Source organism: Rattus norvegicus, chromosome 17, assembly GCF_021556685.1.
Source record: "Rattus norvegicus strain SHRSP/BbbUtx chromosome 17, alternate assembly SHRSP_T2T, whole genome shotgun sequence".
Lineage (NCBI taxonomy): Eukaryota > Metazoa > Chordata > Mammalia > Rodentia > Muridae > Rattus > Rattus norvegicus.
Window position 1 is genome coordinate 3998122 of NC_141550.1, and position 21327 is coordinate 4019448.

The window sequence follows — 21327 nt, forward strand, 5'->3', positions numbered from 1 at the left end:
CCTTCTTCATCCCAAAACAAACAACGAACGAAAACCAAGCACCCAAACAATGACAAGCAAACAAACAAAACAAGCAAAAAGCAGAGAGTGGGGTAGATGAATGGGCGCTGAGGAGATCAGGGTTTAGCTCAGTCAGGGCCTCCAGGAGGCAGGTCTGAGGCAAGAATTTGAGGCCAGAAAGCGCTTGGTAAGGAAGGGGAGGCAGGTAGCAAAAGGCAGGCCTAAGACGTCTATTCCATTTAGGTAGGGGCACAGCCCTTCTTGACAGCTTGCATTCCCAGGAAGCCTGGGCAAGTTGAGGCTGCACTTGTCATCTCCCACCCTCTGGTGCTGGCAGCTGCCCAGTGGACACTTATTCATGGGCATTGCCAGCTCCCGGTCAGAAGCAAGACATCAAGCAGATTGCACTGGCAGAAATCCACCTTATGTTGTGAGTTGGTGATACTGGGGGACACGGACATGGGTTTGCTATAGAAAAAAGAAAGGACACTTTGGTCCTCTGCAGCCTTGTTCTAGCTCAGTGGCCTGTACTGAGGTTCATCTCCTGTCAACCTAACGGCTATTGTTTTCCATTGCCCCTGTATTGTCTTCCTTTCCCAAAAAAGAGCACGCCCCATGACAGCTGGAAATGGGCTCACACATTGTTAACCCCCCACCCCCTACAGCCTTGACTCCAGCCACACAAAGATCCTACACCCAACCATGGTCACAGTTGGGTTTGCCTGGTAGTAAAAAGAAAAATCAGGGCCCAGGCTTGTATCAAATGGAGAAACACTTCAAGATACTTTCCACCCAAAGTCTACAACCACAGGAGGATGAAAGCTGTCCAGCCACTAGCCAAAAATGGCCCACTGTCCAGGAGCAGGCATTGCTCAAGGACCTGGTTAGTAAGTCCCTTTGACTTCTTACCAGGGATTACTGACTGTGACCATTGATCTTAAGCTTCTATACCACAAAGCAGAGGTTGGGCGCTCTAACTGTAGGAAGAGATCATATGCTAATGATTTAGTTTCTCTTGGCCAACAAGCCATGAGAGCTGTGGCTGACATAAGCTTACATCTGGCTTCCGCTCATGCGATGTTACCTTCAGGTCAAAGTGGGCGATTTGAAGCGAGTGCAGGTAGTAAACGCCGCTGAGGATCTGCTTGAGGAACTCGGTTGCTTCTTCTTCAGTGAGAGATTCCTTCTCAGCCAGGAAGTCAAACAGCTCGCCTCCTGCAACACTGAGAGCCCGGAGGGAGCCGGGGTTAACAGGGGGATCCTCCTTCCATGCCTGGGACTTGTCATCTCCTAGGTGACAGACGACTTACAGACAAGACTGAGGAAGATGTGCCGATACCACTCCTGGCCCTTTCCCAGTGTGCTGCATGTACAAATGAGGGGACAGAGCAAAGAGAAGCTGTGGGGAGTTAAAAAGGAACTGGAACTGTGTGTGCTCGCCACATAGGTGAAGGCATATCTTCGCCTTATTTTTAGACACAGTCTCTCTCTGAGCTCAAGGGCTCCCCATCTTGGCTAAACTGGTTGGTTAGCCATTCCCTGAGACCTGCCTGTCTCTACCCCCCACAGCATGGGGGTCACACAAGCCGGTGTCCACACACACTTGGGTCCTCATGTTTGCTCAGCAAACACTACCCACTGAGCCACCTCGCCAACTGATAGTACTTCTTTACAACATTTCAATTACATTTCAAACTTAGAATTTTTAACTCTCTGGTCAGGGATGGGGAGTGAAGCCCCAACTTTGTATAGCACTCACAGAATAACCCATCCTGTCTGTTAGACAGTAACCAGAAGGTTCCTAATCTGTATTTCAACTGACTTTAAGTTGGTTTTTAACATGGTGTCATAAGAGTTTTCCTGTGCCTAGTATTTGTTTATGAGTGAATATGTACACATTTATAAAAGCAATTTTAAAAAAACACATTTACTAATGAGTTAAAGAAATATCTTAGTTGCTACAAATGTGCATGGCTGGTGGAAGGTTCAGTAAGTCTGTCCCCACTGCCAGAATTGTAGGCGGACTGAGGACATCCATCAGAGCCCACAGCTATTGGTGACTCTTGGACACTCAGTGCCTCCAGCAGGGTACCAGGCTTGCAGTAACCACTCAAAACTTTTCAATCCAGTGAAGAGAGCAAATTCCTCTAAAACTCCACAGTGTTCACTAATGGCAAATCGCAGGGAGCATTTAATAAGAGTTCTTGTGAGGTAATCTTTATCAAGTTCAACCATTCACAACATTACAATTAAGTGTGATTACACACATAGCTGCTATATTCTTTATTGTGTTTATGGCAAGACGACTCCATAAACACCATAGCTAGTGGTTCTAAACCCATTCGGTGTAAGCGCGCTAATGCTCCTTCTCTTCGGAAGATCTTCTCTTCCCTTCAGTCGGAAGCTGGCTGCTTGAGTTCAGGTTCCACTGACCTCAGAACGGGGGACACATTGCTACTGCAGATTCTGGTCCTTTCCAACCCGCTGCATGAAGGTTTCCAAGAATTCAGACTGAAAACCTTAACCCTTTAAACAAGCATTCCAAACACCGGGAGCCTCTTCTCGGGGGTTTATCCTACGGTGCTTCAGCAAGCCTCACTCATTCACTGGAGGGCTGGTGATGAGGCCTGGGACTCCGGAGGACAGCAAGAGGCAACAGAGAGTGTGAACTTTGTCAGTGAGGTACGTGACTCTGCCCCCTGCACCCCCTAGCCTGGCTCTGGGAAATACATTCATGGCTCTGCAATGCCCTTGACCATTGTCCTTCCCTTCTCCCCATGAAAATGTGATGCCTTTGTATTACTGGGTCAAAACAAAAGAAGAGGGGATCTTCCAAGACAGGGAGGAGGAATATATAGGGAAAACAAGAAATGGCAAAGGACCCCACATGAAGAGACAGGCCAGCCTTTTTGCTCCTCCAGCCTTTCTGTGCTCTCTGGGTTGGGAGTGGCTATGCTCCTCTCCATCCAGCGGCCATCCACACTGAGGACATCCAAATTTAGGGCATCCAGGCTAGATTCTTTTTCAGAAATAAACACTCAGGTTTATTTGTTTCATTCTGTGTATGAGTTTCACCGGCATGCATGTATGTGCAGTACATGTGTGTCTGCTGTCCTTGGAGGCCAGAAGAGGGTGCATAATCTCCCAGAACTGGAGGTACAATCACTGAGTGGCCATGTGGGTGCTGGGAACTGAACCCTGGTCCTATAGAAGAGCAGCTAGTACTCTTAATCACTGACTCCGAATGTTCTCTCAGCTAGCCCTGCATCCGGAAAGTATCTCTTCTCTCTGGGTTTCACATTCCCATCAGTTGTTAGAAGCCACAGGATAATCCTTCAAGGGTTAGGGGTTAAAGATGTTGGATGATTGTTAAATACTGCCCAGGTCTGGAGCAAGGCAGAGTCCTAAATAATAAAGGAAGAAGGCCACAGCACAGGATACAGGATGCCTGGCAGCCTCGGATCTGAAAGCTCTCTGCCCTCAGAGCTCCCTCAGCTGGCCCACACTGGGGCTGGACTGCTAAGCTTCCCTAGGAGAAGTTAGGAACAGAGGGGCAGAGAACGGGACCTTTCCCTCGTGAATATGATGTTGTTCCCCTTCCTCTCTCTAACTCAACTGACAGTGGTTATGCTTCCACACATAACCACACCCTTTCCTGCCCACGAGAAACACAGGCTGTGGTCTGGCTGCTCCTGTTGCTGCCCTGTCTTACTGTACCTACAGGACTGGGTACAGCACATGCGGATGGGGTCTCATAGCAACTCTAACAACCCTTCTTCCTGCCTGCCCCAGGTTGTCCCTGCTACCCTGAGCTTTGGGCCCTGTCCTCTTAAGTGGTTGGCTCTCCCCAACACCTCCCTAATTTTCTTTCTTTTCAGACCCAAATCTCTCCACACCAGGAGTTCCAGACTCTGTGAGGCAGGGTAATAAAAATGGATGGTCTCAATTCCAATCCTGAGGGGTTGCTCAGCCTCGAAGAGACTCTGATTCTTCCCCTATAAAACAAGGGACCAACCACATTTGTAATAGAGTTGTCCTGAAGTTCCCAAGCACATCTAGGCCCTCTGTGGTTAGCAAATACTTGTGTCTTTCTTCCTGCTTGGCTTCTAACTACACTTCCTCCCACAGCGGCAGTAGTGTGCTGGAATATTTAACAATAGCTCTCTGGAGTTAGGGTGGGACAAAAGCTGTTCTCGAGTGGTCGTTGCGAGCCACCCACACAGCACTGAGGGGTTGGAAATGTATACACACATCAACCCCCTATCACGTGGGTGGTTGGCTCTGGCCTGATGCAAGACACTGTTGTCTTCTAAAGATGGCCAGACGGATCCTACACTAGGCCGCTCTGCACGTGGATCCTGCCATCTTCCCTCTCATCCATGGCTTTACTTATAGAGTCAGCCCTATGGCTACTTCAGCTCCAGGGACAACTCACGTGACAATGTGCCAGGTCTAGGGTAGTCCTGATAGGTAATGGGGATCATCCTAGCTGAGTCCCTTCTGAATGACAACATATGTGATTACCCACAAAACACTGAGGTGCTCTAAGAGACAGCCACAGGGGGGCTGGAGAGATGGCTCAGTGGTTAAGAGCAATGACTGTTCTTCCAGAGGTCCTGAGTTCAATTCCCAGCAACCACATGGTGGTTCACAACCATCTGTAATGGAATCCCATGCCCTCTTCTGGGTGTCTAAAGACAGTGATAGTGTACTCACATATATAAAATAAATCTTTTTTAAAAAAGGAAAAAAATTAAGACAGACAGACAGACAGACCCAAGTGAAGAAGATCTTGGGGCTGGATCATCCCAACCAATGGAGGAAACAGAGATCAGAGATTGTCCACGGATACATTCCAGAACTCATGAGAGAACTGGAATAGCCATCATAGACCACGATAGCAGACATCCCTAGCAGTCACTCCTATTCCTGTCCCTGAAGGTCTCACTATCACCTTATTCGGAGTAGCTCAGTGGACAGTCTGTCGGCCTGCCACAGCTCCAAAGCTCTTCTCTGGTGCAGAATGCTCCTGACATCAAGGTCACGCCTCTTTCCAGGAAGCTACCTAATCCAGCAGCTGATTAACCTGGGGCCTTGAAGCAGGGACTGTCACACTTCTTTAAGATTACGAGTTTTAGGCCATTTTAGGTTGCATGGTCTATTTCAGCTGCTTAAGTCAGCCAGCATAGTGTCAGTGTGAATGGGGGGAAAACGAGTAACATGTGAATGATTGTGTGTGACTGTGTTCCAGTAAAACTTTATTAACAAAAGCAGGCGGCAATCTGAGTTTAGCTGCTGGATGGTAAATTTGCCAAACCTTGGTATAATGACCAAGTCATCACAGCATAACCTGGAATTGCTCTTCAGGGTGACCTCCTTCCCAGGGCGATCTCTGCCTTGGGGGGAATCCCTGTTGACTTGCTGCAGCTGAACTCAAGCCTACACAACAGCTTGCTTTGTCCTTCCCCTTCCCGCTCCCTCCTCCTTCCCAAGTCCTGTCCTTAAGAGTAAATCTCACATCCCTCCCCTCAGTCATTGCTCCCCAAGACCCCAACCTACACCCTACTAAGTTTGTTTATCTATCACTGGAACATACACCATTTTGATCAAGCTCTGTTTCTTAAGCTGGTCATCATCTGCTTTCTTTTGTTCTTACGTAAAAATAACTTAACTTCTGCAGCTTCCTGACCACAGAGAGCCAAGGATGACCAGACCTCTACGGTAAGGACCCAAGAATGCACAGGGGCACTGCTTAACCAGTCAGTGGAAAGCAGGCCCCGACTGGTCTAATTACCTCGGTCTACGATTCACCCAGGACATACTTCAAATCTCATTTTGTGCAAGACATGGTCCATGTCTTGGAAGCCAAATGTCCCCCTAAAAAACAGACCCTCCACTGGTGCCCAGATGCCCTGTGTGTCTTATATAGTCATCCTTCTCCTCACTCCTCCTCCAGTCCTACATACATACTCATCCGTGCTCACCCCTGCTTACACGCTCGCCCTCCTTCACCTCTATGATCTCATCTTCCTTCACAATGACACAGGGAAATCGGAGGCTTTGGGCATGCGCCCCCTGCTTCTTTTAGCCATTTTTTCAAACGGATCAAAGCTAAATGACTTCTGCAAAGGTTTGGACGTCCGAAGCACACTATTTACGGTGTGCCTGTCCCTCCTATCTCAGAAGGCAGCAAGTGACTGGATGTGTGTTTGTTTTCTTCTCAGATGACACTTCTATACACAGACGACACGTCTACGCACACGCTCAGAATCAGACCATCCGAATAAGGCTAAAAAGGAAATTGGCGCAGTCCTCAGAACTTGAACTTTTGTTCCAGATTTCATATTTTGTTCAAGAAGGAAGATTGCTGGAAGGGATGATGAGCAATCTTGCAGAGGAGATTAAGAGCAAGCGGAGCCTTCTCGGAGAGCTTTAAATTCCAATGCTCAAGCGCACGCTCACGTGCACAAACACACACACACACACACACACACACACACACACGTATGAAGCCCAAGCTCACAGGCACTCTCTGTCTCCACCAAGAGATGGGAACACAAGTTCTTTTTCGCCAGCAAGGCCTCCTGAAAGGATTTTTTACAGTACAGTTTTAAAAGCTCCGTGGGCTCCTGGGTAGCTACCCAGTCAGTGGGTTGTAGGAAAATTCATTTTAAAACTCTTCCCAATTATTACTTTGCAAGAGTCAAGTCTCTAAATTAAAAACACCTGAAAGTCCCTGACTCGAGTTAACAAATGCCCCGAATGTAACTGGATTCAACTCTGGATTAGCTCTGGTCAGTCTACCATGCTGAGGACATTCAACTGCGGGCTAATTACCAGACTTGGCCCTTTCCAAGGGAGCTGCTGGATTCCTGGAGGATGGGGTGCATGTCCTCATCTGGTATCACAGATGAGATTGGGGAACATCAACAAATCTGGAAACACATACACTCTACTATGCACAGGCTCCAGGGTACAGGTCTGGGAGTGATTGCCTGCCAGGGGCCTGAATGGTCCTTGGCACAGGAATGCCCAATACCAACTGCAGCCTCAGATGTGGGTGACTGGACCCTAATTTTACTGTCTGTGAATGAGGTAGTAAGCAATTCAGTCCTGCCGTTCTCTTCACCTAATGATTGGGGACACATTTAAATGCAATTCCCTTGCAACTGCTTGACTAAGTGCCAGAATTGGCATTTAATAGGGTCTTTAAAATTACCTTGGTGCACAGTGACCACACGCATGAGACAAGGACATCTCAGCTCCCCTTTGACTCTGACATTTTAAGAGTCTATGAACCTCTGTGCATACACACTCACGTGTGCATTCATGTAAGCACAGCGAAGGTGCAGAGCCCTTGAATCCAGGCCCCATTCTTGCCAGAGTGTGGCAGAAGGTAATATGTTCTGTGTCACTTCAGCATCCCACATAAGCCTTCACTCACTATCTCTTGATATCCTAGAATACAACAATGTTTCTGTGAGGGCCCAAGAGATGGCTCATTGACATAGGCATCGCCCCCAAGACTAAGGACCTGCATCCAACCCCCAAAATCCACATGGTAGAGGAAAAGTGATCCCGGAGGTTTGGCCTCTGAACTCTCTCCACTTGTGAGTGTATATACACACACACACTTGCACACCCACATAAGTAAGTAAATTAATCTGGTTTTTAAGATAGAATCCCGTCTTCTACAGTCGTCAGGTAGGTGGCTGTCACACCTACAATGGATTGGCATAAACCACAGCCCTTCCTCCCCCAGCTCAAAACACTTGCTCACTTTCTGATTCTCCGCTTGCATTTTCATTTCTATAAGGGATTGGGAGAAAGAATACGGTGGGGGGGGGGGGGGGAGGACACATGAGAGCTCCAAACATATTCCAAACAGAGGAAGCAAGAATTTGTTTAAAGCTCCCAGAGATGGTGATGGAGCCCATCAGTTCAGCGGGGAACAGGCAGAGCTGCAAGGAGAACAATTCACAGTTCTGCAGACAGTGGCCCAACCTGAGATTGGAGAGGTCTTAGGAGGTTACTGTGATGGGAGGGGAACCTCGGTTTCTCCTTACCACCACTAGGAGCTTCAGATGTGGGTTTCCCTGGCTCATTTGCACTCGAGGTAGGGAAGAGGTAGTAGGTAAGGTTTCCGAGTATCTATGTCAGGTGATGTCATGAGCAAATTAAGATGAGAAAAAAGCAGAGTTGGGTAAGCTAGAAAGGAAGCCTGGGGTCCAAGTGAATCCCTAGTTGCTTGGCTAGCAGGGTAGAGTGTATGCTTAATACTCACAGCATGAGGCTGGGCCACCCCATCCATCAAACCCAAAGACGACAGATGGTCTTAAGCAGTATATTTTAAGAGAGAGATAAAGTTGGAAAATCCTCAGAAACTGTTACAATGGGAGTGTGGCTCAGTATTAGGAATTGGAGTACGATAGGCCCTGGGTCTCTTTCTCCAGCACAGAAGGGAGGAGGGAAGGAGAGAAGAGAGGAGGAAATTCACACACAAGGCAATAAAGATTCTCCGCTCTTAAGAAATTTAGATGCGAAAATTCATACTGCAGTTGGCCTTAGGAAAGAGGAAAATTTTGACCAGTAGGGTATCAGACAAGAAAGAAGTCTACTAGGAAACACTTGTCCCTCTGGATACCACATCTTAGAGCCCAGTGGCGATGTCACTATGTATGGACTACGGGTGTGTAGAGGGAGACTCATAGCCCTCAGATCGTCTGTAAAGGCTGCACTCCTCTATGAGGGGCCACGAGATGGTAGCAGGTTTATGGTATGCTGAGAGCAAGAGGCCATATCACATTATAACATGGTACCCTACCTTGACCCTGGGAACGAGCAATCATCTCCTGGCGGAGATATCCTCATCCACCTAGCCCAGTGACCTAAATCAATGGCCATGGTCAAAGTACCGATGAGAATGTTCAGGAGCAGCACTGCTGTGGGTAAGACTGTGGGGGAGGTGACTAAGAGGGAAAGAGCTAAGAGACAAGATCCCTCCTGGCATCTGAGCCATGTAGATTGCTTGAACTAAAGTACTCATTCCAAGGGAAATGAAAAAACCCGAAAGCCAGAAAGCCCCGCAGCGTATGCCAAGGCTCTTTTTACTTCAATGGCTTCGGCCCAAGCTTTGGAAACCCACAGAAAGAATTAGGCCAATCGAAAGTGGGGCAAAGGGAGAAGCTGGGGCAGTCAGACCTCTCTTCAGCTTGGGTAATTATAACCGGTATTAGAACAAAAGGCCAGTGGGACATAAACCGAGCTAAGACAGCCATAGATGGAGGATGATTCCAAAACCAATTTATCTTGTCTAGCTGGAGACAAGGGGAAGTGATTATCCAGGGGCTGTGTGACTTCAACTCCTCCTTCCTGACCCGGTTGAACTCCCCGCTGGAGGAGCTAAAATGACAGCTGCTGATTGCTGCAAATGACCTGGAAATCCAGGCCAAAAAGACCACCAGCCCATGAAAGAGAGCACAGCACATGCAAAGGGTCATGCTGTTCCCAAGAGAAACACACACATGTAGAGCTGAGCTCCCCACACGCACACAGGAGGCCCTCCCCTCACTTTGAGGATGTGTTTTAAGGGAAGAAGAAAAGCCAGGAAAGAGAAAGATTTTGGAACTGAAATTTCACTTGTGGGTATGGAGGCTTCCCATCACTTCCTCCTTGTTACCCACTTGCGTGCTAAGAAGCCCAGCCCCTGGGAGTCAATAATGGGGATCAAGGCCAGGGTGGGAAAGGAATCAGGAACCCTGAAGAGTAGGTAGGAAGTGAGGAGAGCCTTTGGCTGACCACCTGTGTAAAAGGAGAAGGAAGAAACAGTAGGCAGCCTTGCTCTTCCAGAAGATGGAGTTCAGAATGGGAAGCCAATCCCACGAGAGCTGCTCAAAGGTGGAGACAAGACCAGCATATCCTTGGTTAAGAGGCTCACAATGTTCTGTGTGCCACCTGCTTCCTCACAGGACTCTGACTGATTCAACACACCACTCTCTAAGGAACTCCGTTGCAAGTATTTTTACGGCAATCACATAGGTAAAAAAAAAAAAATCATCAACCCATAATGAAAGACATCTCACTGGGTCAGCTCCCACTAAGCTGCCCACGCTCTATTAGGCCTGACAGAAACCTGTGAGGCCAAGCTCACTCAGTCTTGAGTAATATGGCAGACAAATCATCTCTTCTTCCAATGAACTTGTTGACAGGGCACACACAGGTGCATGCAAGTGTGACAACAGAGCCCCACCTCACCACCTCACCATTGTCCACCTTCCCTCACTTCAGGGACATGCAAAGAAAGGAAGAGTGAGAACAAATGTGGAAGTTGGAGAAAGAGCAGGAGAAAGAGGTAGAAAGACCACAGTCCCTCACAGTCCTGACTGACTTTTCAGAGTCCTCTTTTTCAGAGTCTACTGGGGTAGATGTGGTTTGAGGGCACTAGAACTCGGGAAGCAGCACCTGAGGAGGTGAAGACAGAGGTGCCTCAAGAGCTCGTGGAGATGGAGGTGTGTAAGGTGTGGATGCTTAGGGCTTACAAAGTGCTCATAAAGTAATCCCTCCACAGGAAGCTATTCGGAGATTTCCAACCTCCCCACCCGGGATCTGGACTGATCAGCATTCCTGATTTGGATGTGGTGCTGTCTTAACACTCAGAGCAACACACAGATTAGATGAGCTTGAATCAGGCGGGGGCCTAGGACAGCTGACACAAATGGGGTGGTATAGATTACATACAGCATCCCTGTTTCCTCTGGCTACCTTATTCAATGCACTGTGTGACAACCCTACCTAACTGTAACCACCTTAAAAGAAGGCAGTTATACCCTTCATTTCGGAGGAAATCCGTTCTACTTGAATTTTCCACCAGGCTATTTCAGACACTATTATGTAGGGAGGGTCAGGGCCTGTTAGTCCAAGTCTCTGGTATGGCAAGTCTGACAGCACAGCAGCATTCTCAACATCTGGCGGTGGCTGTTCTTGGGAGCTGCTATAGTGCACAACCTAGAAAGGCTGCTGATGTTGCCAAGAAGAGAAGCTCGCAGTGATGATGGCTGTGCTGTGGCTCTGCCTCTCCTCACCTGCACCACAGAAATGGCCACGCCATCGCAAAATACAAGCTCCCTACATTTAAAAGATACCCAGATGGAGATCATCACAAAAACCTACCACCGGTCAAAATGTGGAGAACACCTAAATCCTGGGGCCCCCCGGTCCCAACACATCTGTAATACAAACCCTGAACCTACGGCTCAGGAAACACTGGAGAAGAGGAATGGAAAGAGTGTAAGAGCCGGAGAACCAGGAAGGAGATCCGCCACGAGACAGTGCCTTCTACATATGACAAGGAGCTACGCACATGAAATCTAAACAATATGGTCACCTAAGCAAGACCTGCATGGGGACATCATCAGCTGACATCCAAACTGGACAGGGAAACCTCACAAGTCCCCATGTCTAGATGAAGACCTCAGGAAATAAATGGCTACTAAGAGGAGACTCGTCCCTAATAGGTTATCCAACGGCAAATGGTCAACCCTAACATGTGTGCATACAAGTAACACTAAATGGACTCAGCAGGTTGTGTATGTGTGTGTGCATACATATGTGAATGTGTGTGTATGTGTATATATACATATATTTATACACATGTATGTGTATAGAAGAGGTCAGGATGTTGAGAGGGAGAGGGTATGGGAGTATTAGGAGGGAGTAAAAATGACGTAAATATAGTACCCATATATGAAATTCTCAAAAAATAAAGATAAATGTAAAGATATTTTTAAAAAAATAACCAGGGGTTGGGGATTTAGCTCAGTGGTAGAGCGCTTGCCTAGGAAGCGCAAGGCCCTGGGTTCGGTCCCCAGCTCCGAAAAAAAAAAAATAACCAAGATAGTCTAGAAGAGGTAAGATCAAAGTTACTTGGAAATAAAAATTAGGAGAAAGAGCAATGCATGGATGTTTATAGAAATATTTCTATTTACTTCCCAAACAATGTTTTATAAAGATGGGTCCAAGGGGCTTACAGATAATTCTGGAAAGATTGTTGCTGACCTGTGGTGGACCCTGGTTAATAAGGCAATAGGCCTGAGGTGTTCATGCTCCCTTATGGAGTACCAGCTGTGGGAGAATACTGTCTCTAGTCTTGTGTCCAGCTCTGACTCAAATACCATCCAAGAATTCTGGGCCTATGGGAGCCTGAATATGGCAGAAACTGTGAGCTATGCCTGGATCCTCAACTTGTAGCCCTCAAGCCTGGGATAGGGGGGCACACTGTGAAGAAATGTGAACACCAAGAGCAGCCACAAATAAGGACGGCCCTTGACTGGGATGGAAGCTCTATGGAGCCTGTTTCAGTCCCAGCCTCAAGAGAATCTCCCCAAGACAGGAGAGAACCGAGCCCCATGAACAGCCAGTATGAGGAGGCCATGGGCACTATGCTGTGGGCAGGCCCTGCAGCCCCTGGATAGGGGACAGCGACTTGTACCCCAAGTTCCCCAAACCTTAGCGATCATACCTCTTTTAGATACAAGCAGAGGGTCCCCATAATCAAGGTAAACAGCCCATGTAGAGCTCACATCCCTCCAGACGAGAGAATAAGGGACAAAGCAGAGAGCCTTCAAAGCGCACATCCAAGAGCTCAGACACATGTGGCCACCCACGAACCAAGCCATCCACACCATGAGCGAAAACACCAAAGAACAATGTAAGGAACGCTTTTCAACTGGCCTGGCGAGAATAAAGGACACTTGGGAAACACACACACACAGGGTTTTAGTTTTTAAGAGTACACCTGAGTGGAAAGCTGTCTGTCTATCTACTACTGCATGTGACCTGGTCTGTGGTGAAAACGCTAAGGCTGCCAAATGCTCTTGAATTCTCTGCTCTTGCCTAATAAGAGAAATCCGAGGGACGGGGGTGCTGGGGGAGCTCTCGAAATTGCCTTCGTGAACAAAAGCAGAGGTTCAAAAGGTCATAAGGAGCTCAATCTCAGGGAGAAACAGACAAGTGTTCCAGCAAGAGAGATCATCGAGAAATCTCAGCACTCCTCTGTGTCACAGGTGCCACAGGAGAAGTGGTGAGAAGAGGGGTGTGGGGTGCCTGAGAGATCGCCTCTCTCGATCAGCTTCCCCTCCTGTGTACCACTTTGCTTAGAGGTGTCACTTTTAAAACACATTATTCATAACTGGCCTTTGTCTCTCAAAACACTCTCCCAGTTCTGGGTGAGCCAGCCAAGTGTCTGCACCACACCAGTGCATGACGGTGGGGATGCACGATCCCTGCACTGGTATTTGCACCTCTGGGTTTAGTTAAGGAGTAAACAGGCAATGATCCTGCAATCTGTCTGACAGGAACAACTTCATCTAGAACTTACTGCCCCAGCCAGACCCAAAGAGCCAAAAAGAACTGCTGTTTAACAGGGGGTGAATTTTAGTCTGTCAAAAAGAAATGTCTGAAGATCAGGCACAGCAGTGTGCATGCAGTTAATAACCACTGTACAATATGTGTAAACACGGTTAGAAGGGTACATCCTACATTGGGTGTTTTGTTTTGTATTGTTTTACCATGATATAGGAAGCACTAGAGGAAGACACTCGTACCAAGCTCTGACCTCACGCACATGCTTTCCCACACACATGTGTTCCCACACACATGGAAACAAATGCACACAGGCATACCATGCACATACATAAAAAGTTCTAAAATATAATAAATAAAATGTAATCACCTAAATTTAAAAAAAGCATTGTTTTTGTGAGCTGCATTTGGAATGAAATCACATATGTGCACGAACACACACACACACACACACACACACACACACACACACACACACACACACACTGGAGAGGCTTAGCACAATTTATCATTTCACCTGTCTAGAACCCATGATTCCAAAATCAACACTTGTCCACTGCTCCCTTGGTTTGAAGGAGTTCCAAGCGCCCCTTGGCTGTGACCATATCTCTCCAGTGTTCTACCTACCAGCATCCTCCCTGTGTCCTAGTCTGCCCAGGGTCTTCTTCTTTTTTTTCTTTTTTTTTTTTCTTTTTTTCGGAGCTGGGGACCGAACCCAGGGCCTTGCACTCGCTAGGCAAGCGCTCTACCGCTGAGCTAAATCCCCAACCCCTGCCCAGGGTCTTCTTATAACGGCACCAACCATACTGGTTGAGTGCCCTCCCTACTTCAGCCTGACCATGAATGAACTGGCCATAACGGAAATCGCCCTTTGTCCCAGTAAAACCACATTCTGAAAGACTATTAGAATTTCGATATATTTGGATATGGGGGCATAACCTAACCACTCCTCAAAAGACAGGACCCAGACTTGGCACAGCGTCTGCATCGGAACATGTTGGAAGCACCAGAGCTCGGCTAGGATGCAGCTCAGTGGCCAAGTGCTTGCATATGGCGTTCGTGAAGCCCCGCGCTGGATCTCTAGCATAACACAAAATCATGCTTAGTAGTACAGACGTCTGGTCCCCCTTGAGAGTTATAAATCATTCTCTCTACATAGCACTTCAATCCTAGCCCGAGAGAGATGAAGCCCTGTATCAAAGATGGTTAATTCCTTATTAATTTTTTGTTTTGTTTTTATTTTGAGACAGGATTTCTCTGTGTAGCTCTGGCTGCCCTGGAACTCACTGTGTAAAACCAGGATGGTCTCAAGCTCACTGAGATCCACTTGTCTCTGCCTCCCAAATGCTGGCATTAAAAGGTGTACGCGGTGTCCTTCAGGGAAATCCAGACCCTCTGGGGCTTTCCATCTCCACACCTGCCTAAGGTGGCTTCCTTTGTGGCAGGGGTTCCTTGATGCCACTGCTCGCATGAAATGTTCTCACACTGGGACGTCTGTAAGGCGACAGACAGCTTTCACATGTTGTTTAATCCTCTAACGAATATTGTGAACTGGCTATACCCGTCCACATTTTAAAAAAGAAACCTAGATTAGACTTTAAAAAGAAAGAAAAACTTGTTGGACCTGGCCAATCTGGATCTTGAACTCCAATGGCAAATAGCTTTGGTGTGCGACAGACCAAAGTGCAGCATTGTACGCCAGTGTGTCCAACGGGCACCACTGCGCACCTGGAGAGAGCATCAGTGTTTACACGTGGATCAGAAGTGTCCACAAGGTGCTAGTGCAGAGTAATGAAAGAAGTGAGGTCACTAGAGGGTGCTCTCCAAGGGCACTGGAATACCAGCCCCTCCTCACTCTGTCTACTTCCTGGCCACCAAGGAAGGAACCGATGCTGCCAACACGTGCTCACCACTACGACATGCTGCCTACCCAGGTCTCCACCTGACCAAGCCAAGCAACCACGGACTGACGACTCCAAACTGTGAGTCAAATAAAACCTTCTATCCTTTCTAATTGACCGTCTCAGGCATTTTGTCACAGCCACAGAAAGTTATAAGTAACACGGCCAATGGTAAGTTCTCTAAGTCGGCTTCACCGCTCGCCGGGTAACAAAGGGAGTTACAGGATGATTCAAGCACATGCCAAAGTTTCGTAGTGGCTTCGCTGTGCAGTGAGGTGGGTGGGCAAGAACACAGGCAGAAGAGATCTTTGCCTCAGCATGACTCCGTTACAGAACAATGGTGTGTGGAGGATGTGAAGTCGTGATTGAGGGAGGTAGCCTGTGCCTCCTTCGAGCTCTTTCCTGCACTGAGCTGCTCTGATTGGTTGCGCCACCGTGAACAGACTGTTCTACCAAGACGCAAGTGGCAGGAGGGAAACTTACCGGCTTGAAGTTACTTTTCAGGATTGCGAAGAGCATAAGGGCAGAGCCTGGCCTAGGGTCTGACCACAGTGCTTTGAACACAAAGAAAAAGAGAGCATCTACACTGAGGTCATCACAGTCGCCTTCTCAGATCCCTGCGGGTGGCTACAGAAGTGTCTCTTCCTCGAGGGGAGGTCGGCCTTCACTGATTCAATGAAGCCCACCCACCCTGTGGAGCGCTGTCTACTTCCCTAGATATAACCAAGTCACATGTGCGTCTCATCCAAAAATCACCCAGAGCATTTTGACTGTCAGTGATACATACAGGAACCACCAAAGCTACACAGACACTTGTGGTGAAGTGGTAAGGACATCAGCACCGGGGGTTGCTGGAAGCCATGAAGGTGTGTTCCTTCACATAAGTCTATGAGTGCTCAGGACAGCTTTACTCCTGGCTATGATACACTAGAGGCAGCCCAAATGTCCGCTGGGTAACGAAAGAATAAACAAGCCTTATCCAGGGAGGTGGGGGGAGTCCTACCAGGCAGTTTTTAAAGGAATAGAGTGTGTACAAACCTCACGCTGAGTTAGGGGAGCGGGTCTCTCAGAGCTTACACATTGCACCATTCTGTTGGCACATTTGGAGATTAGAACGTAGAGATGGGTAGGTTATAACAAATAGCCCAAGGGATGCTGGAGTCTGTGGAGTATGGGGAGAGCCGTGGGGCTGTCCTGAGGTATGATCTGGGAGTCACCGGACCATGCTGGCTAACTTTACCTTAGCTGTGCAAGCATCCCTCCAGCATCATTTATGACGGGACAGGAAGTCCAAGAAAAAAAAAAGGTTAAAGGAGTTGTTTGCCATCTAATTCACATACAAAGAAAGGGAGCTGTCAAACAGTGGGCAGGTGCACCGGAACTTAGAAAGCTCCCAGGGATTGAATGGGACTTGTGACCACTGGGGACCACCTAGGATCAGCTGTCAGGGCATGAGCTCCACCCATCCTGCTTCCCTCAAGCGGACATCAAAAATGCGTACATAGAAACTCCCCGAGAACCCTCCACTGCTCCACTGGCTTCTTCCTCTCTCTCTCTCTCTCTCTCTCTCTCTCTCTCTCTCTCTCTCTCTCTCTCTCGCAAGAATGCGCTGCTGGCCTTGGTGGCAGTGGGTCCCCACACAGCACAGGCTGGCAGGGATCCAGGAAAGGGCGGGTCGGGAGGAAGAAGCCAGAAACGGCTCATAACAATGCCTGTCAATCAGCTGCCCACCACAACACCAGACCGGCAAGAAGGAAAAGCGGCAGCACGTTTAAAGAGTCCCATAATCACGTCTCAGCTCTCCGCTCCAACTCCATCCGTCCTGTAATTATCGCTGACAGTTCCACGGTTAAAAGCAGGGCGTGTGTGGACGATTAAAACGAAGAAGGAATGTTTGCCCGGAAACCGGGAAAGGGAATAACACTCGAAATGTATATAAGAAATACTCAAGTTAATAAAAAAAAAAAAAAAAAAAAACGAAGAAGGAAGGAGAAGTGAGAGAAGGGAGGGTGGAGCTCGAGAGGAAAAAGACAGGGGAGACGGCGGGGTACACGCGTGAAGGCTACAGAGAACCCCCTAAGTAGCGTGCTTACAGTAAACAAGGTTGAACTTCAGAGAGTGGGTGAGTCCCAAGATTCAGGGACCCTCCTGCAAATCAAGTGTCCTTTGGTTACTCGGAGCTGCATCTTCCAGGCAACTAGGGCTCAGGCAGAGGGCTCAGGGCTTCTCTCAAGGATGGACCGGTTGGGTATGACTATAGCCGGTGCAGCCTCATGCCCTCCCCACAGCCTCTCCCAGATACCACAGAGAACACTCACAGCTCCAGGATCAGAATGACGTCTGTCTTGTTCTCGTAGACCTCATGCAGGGTGATGACGTTTGGGTGCCGGATCTCCTTCAGGATGCTGACCTCCCGCTCGATGTCCTCTCGGCTCACGCCCCGCCGGCTGGACTTGGTCCTCCTTTTCTTGATGAACTTGGCCGCATACTGAAGACCGGTACTTTTCTCACGACATTTCTTCACAACGGCGAACTGTCCGCTGGCAGAGAAAGATTGGAACAGCATTTAAGGTGCACTGAAGACAGGATCTGGGCAAGGACGCAGCATAGGGACACACGGCAAACATGATTGGGGAAGTTCAAAAGTTCGACGATTATTGTGAATGGTGCAGCTTTATTGAGCCTGTTGCTCCTGAACAATACCATACAGAATAAATTTTCTTTCCTTCCTTTTCTTTCTTTCTTCCTTCCTTCCTTTCCTTTTTTTCTTTATTTCTTCCTTTCTTTCCTTTAACATATTTGACTGAATGGATAGCTAGCCAGTCTGTCTATAATTTTTTTTCCTCCTGTTTCAGGCACTCACATATGGGCTGTTTCAACAAACTCTTTTTCTGCATGTCTAGACAAAGAACGAGGAAAAAGGGGAAGGGGTGGAAGCAGACTGTTGGTATAGAACATGCAAGAGTTGACTTCAGAGACATATTCCTCACATCAGTATTAAATACCACAGCACCCAGAAGAACAAGGTCCACAGCACTCAGATCCAAAGGGCAGAGGAACAACTTCTTTACTCTGTTCATCCTCCTCCCAGTCGAAATCCCTTTCCAGGGATCTCTATGTTTCAGGGTTGCTGTCTTCACCCCCAAGCACTGGATCGTGTGATCTAGACTGAACCAATCAGTGCACTGTATTATTCTAGCTCCAATGACAAACATATGACCCATGTAAAACCTTCCAGACAACAGGGAGACAGTCTCTGTGAAGTCTGTGAACACTCTCTTCGTGGGCATTGAACTACATATAAAACTTCAAAGTGGCTGCCAGCTATGTGGTATCATTAGGGATCAGCTTGTGCTTTAAGGGAAACCACTGCAAAGGTGTCCCTGTGGGGAAAAGGAAACCAGGTCTGTGGACTATTATAGAGTGGCTGAATTAACACTAGCCTGAAACTATGTAAGCGAACTTTGCAGTACTCAGATCTTCTGGCTAAAGGCAGTTTGATCTGGGCTGTCTTTTTCCTGCAGATAGAAGCATCCTCAGGGCCACAGAACATACAATCAGATCTCTTTCCCACACGTGGAAGAGATCATCAGAAAGGAAGTTGGTAAGACAGCATGTGGTTAGATAACAGTGAGACTGTGGGATTAACTGGCAGTTCCGTCAGAGATACTGAGACACAGGGAGAAACATCTGGATCAATCCCCGCCCTCCCCCTTCTTCTCAAATGACAAAGGAAGGGTTGACCACCCCTCAAGACTCTGTACATTTCTGAGTACTTGCTGAAGAAAAGCTATCCATGAAAACAAAAAGGGGCAACCCAAACGAAGGGTAACATTTTCATATTAAGAGGGGGCACTTCACCACGTCCACATTTGCTTTAGAAGCAGAAGACACTGAAGAAAACTCACACACTCACACACACACATAACACATACCACACACACATACACACATTCACACACACTCACGCACACACACATACACACACTCACATACACGTATACCATACACATACATACATACACATCTTGCATACAAATACACTACACTTACATACACTCACACATACATATACACTCACACATACATACACATATACACAAATGCATTCACAGACACATACACACACATACCACACACTCATGTACACATATACCTTGTATACATACATATACACTCACAAATACATACACATTCACTCACACATACATACACATATACACAAATACATTTACACATACACACACATACACACTCAAATATACACGTACATACACATTTACACATACATACGCACACACATACCACATATACACACTCAAATATACACACAGATACACATTTATACATTCATTCACACAAACACACTGATGTATACACATAACACACACACATACACACACACACACACACACACACAGATTATCTTTGTAGCAACTTTTTTTTTTTTTTTTTTGCATGATGGGTAGATTCCCATTTTCCCCTCCTGCAGCAGAACACTGGAAAGCCAGGATTGACTGCTGTGAACTTGCTGGCTTAGAACCAAGACAGGATGTGACTATCTCAGTCACTTTACAGTTTTCCTGAAATCCCACACTGGCTTTTGTTTCATGGTGGAAAGCAGCAAAGACACGCTTCCACAACCTGCATAAGGAGCAGATTTATATCAGCTTGGGAATCCAGAGAAGAAATGCCAAGTGGCCCTCGCTTCACAACGACAGCATCAGGCACACTCAAGAGGACTCAAGATGGGGAGACCCAGCTGGGACAACCAATGACTATCCCAGACCCCCAGAGGCTGGGCTGTGCGTGCCTCACACATGGACACAGCGACTTGGCTCCAGGATCCAGGATCCAGGCCCATTCTCGGTTGACTCACGAAAACCTTCCTTCAGAGGAGCCTCACATGACACTCTCCTGAATGTGGCTTCACTTCTCAATGTCCCGAGGTTATGTAATGTCCAGGGAAGGTTAACCCTAAGGGCTACGATAGGACAGGAGCAGCCCGTGCAGTCCAGTTAGAACCCAAGGGCAAGGGAGTGTGGTGACATGCCCAGAGGCACATGGGCAGAATGTCCAGGACTCATGCCCTCAACGATAGCAGCACTGGACAGAGTGAGGACTAAGGCTCAATGGTTAGGAAAGGCCCTATCCTTGATGCCTGCAGGGCTTCAGAAGGTTCTGGAGAAACACCCACACCCAAGCCAATGCCATTCCTCTGAAAACGCCCCTCTTTATTTTTCTCTCTCTCCCTTGGCGATGACTTCATCTTCCCATGTCTCCTGAAGTCCCGAGTAGGGCGCACACCTTGTGTGGGACTTGACATTTTCCGAGTGCTTCTTTTCTCTCCCTCCTTCCCCTGGATGTGATTTTCCTGAGGACCACGGGCTCCAGGCTCCCCTTTCTATCACTTCCTTCCACCTTGGTATACAAGGCTGGCATTCTGAGCACCAGAGTATTAAAAGGGGTACATTGCATTATAGTAAGCCAACGGAACTATACAGCAGCTGCAAACCTGGACTACCTACAAGCTATTAACAGACTTACTTCAAATTCTACCAAGGGCAGATGATATCAAGATCATGCTATCTCGACGCATTGCTGAAGTAAAGGGGTGTTTTAACCTGCTTTCCAGTGCTATTACAAAATACCTGGTGTATCTTATAAAGAGAAAAAAGGTTTGTCTCATAATTTCAGATGGCCCAGGCCATTATCAACTAGCCTCGTTGCTGTGGGGCAGTAAATCATGTCAGGAGCACACATCAGACCAAAACCTTCCACCTCAGGGCCAGGAAAGAGAGTGGATGAAAAGGAGGCCAGGCTCTCATAACCACATTTAAGAGCATGCACCCCATGACCTAAATGCCTGTCATGGGGTCCCACCTCTTAGACCCTTTGTGTGTGAGCCACTGTAATACCCAAACTGCAAGAGTAAGTTGCTTAATTGAAGCTCTAACAGAGGTAGCATTTAGAAGTCCTGACGGCTTCGTGAGAAGTCTTCAGTGACCACTGTTACTAATCTGAAAAGGCAAACTGCTTGCTTTTATCTCAACCCAGTGTGATATTA

General features: G+C 47.6%; 1 protein-coding gene across 12 annotated transcripts in view; it reads right to left on the reverse strand.

Annotated features, from left to right (window-relative positions):
- Positions 1-21327, reverse strand: part of Dapk1 (death associated protein kinase 1) — a 160986-nt gene that overhangs the window by 53589 nt on the left and 86070 nt on the right. For all 12 annotated transcript variants that reach the window (NM_001107335.2, XM_087590357.1, XM_087590350.1 and 9 more), the window contains 2 exons: positions 17579-17800; positions 1085-1223 (listed from right to left, as the gene is read on the reverse strand). In NM_001107335.2, the coding sequence (NP_001100805.2) occupies positions 1085-1223; positions 17579-17800 (361 nt within the window). The remainder of the gene's footprint in view (positions 1-1084; positions 1224-17578; positions 17801-21327) is intronic.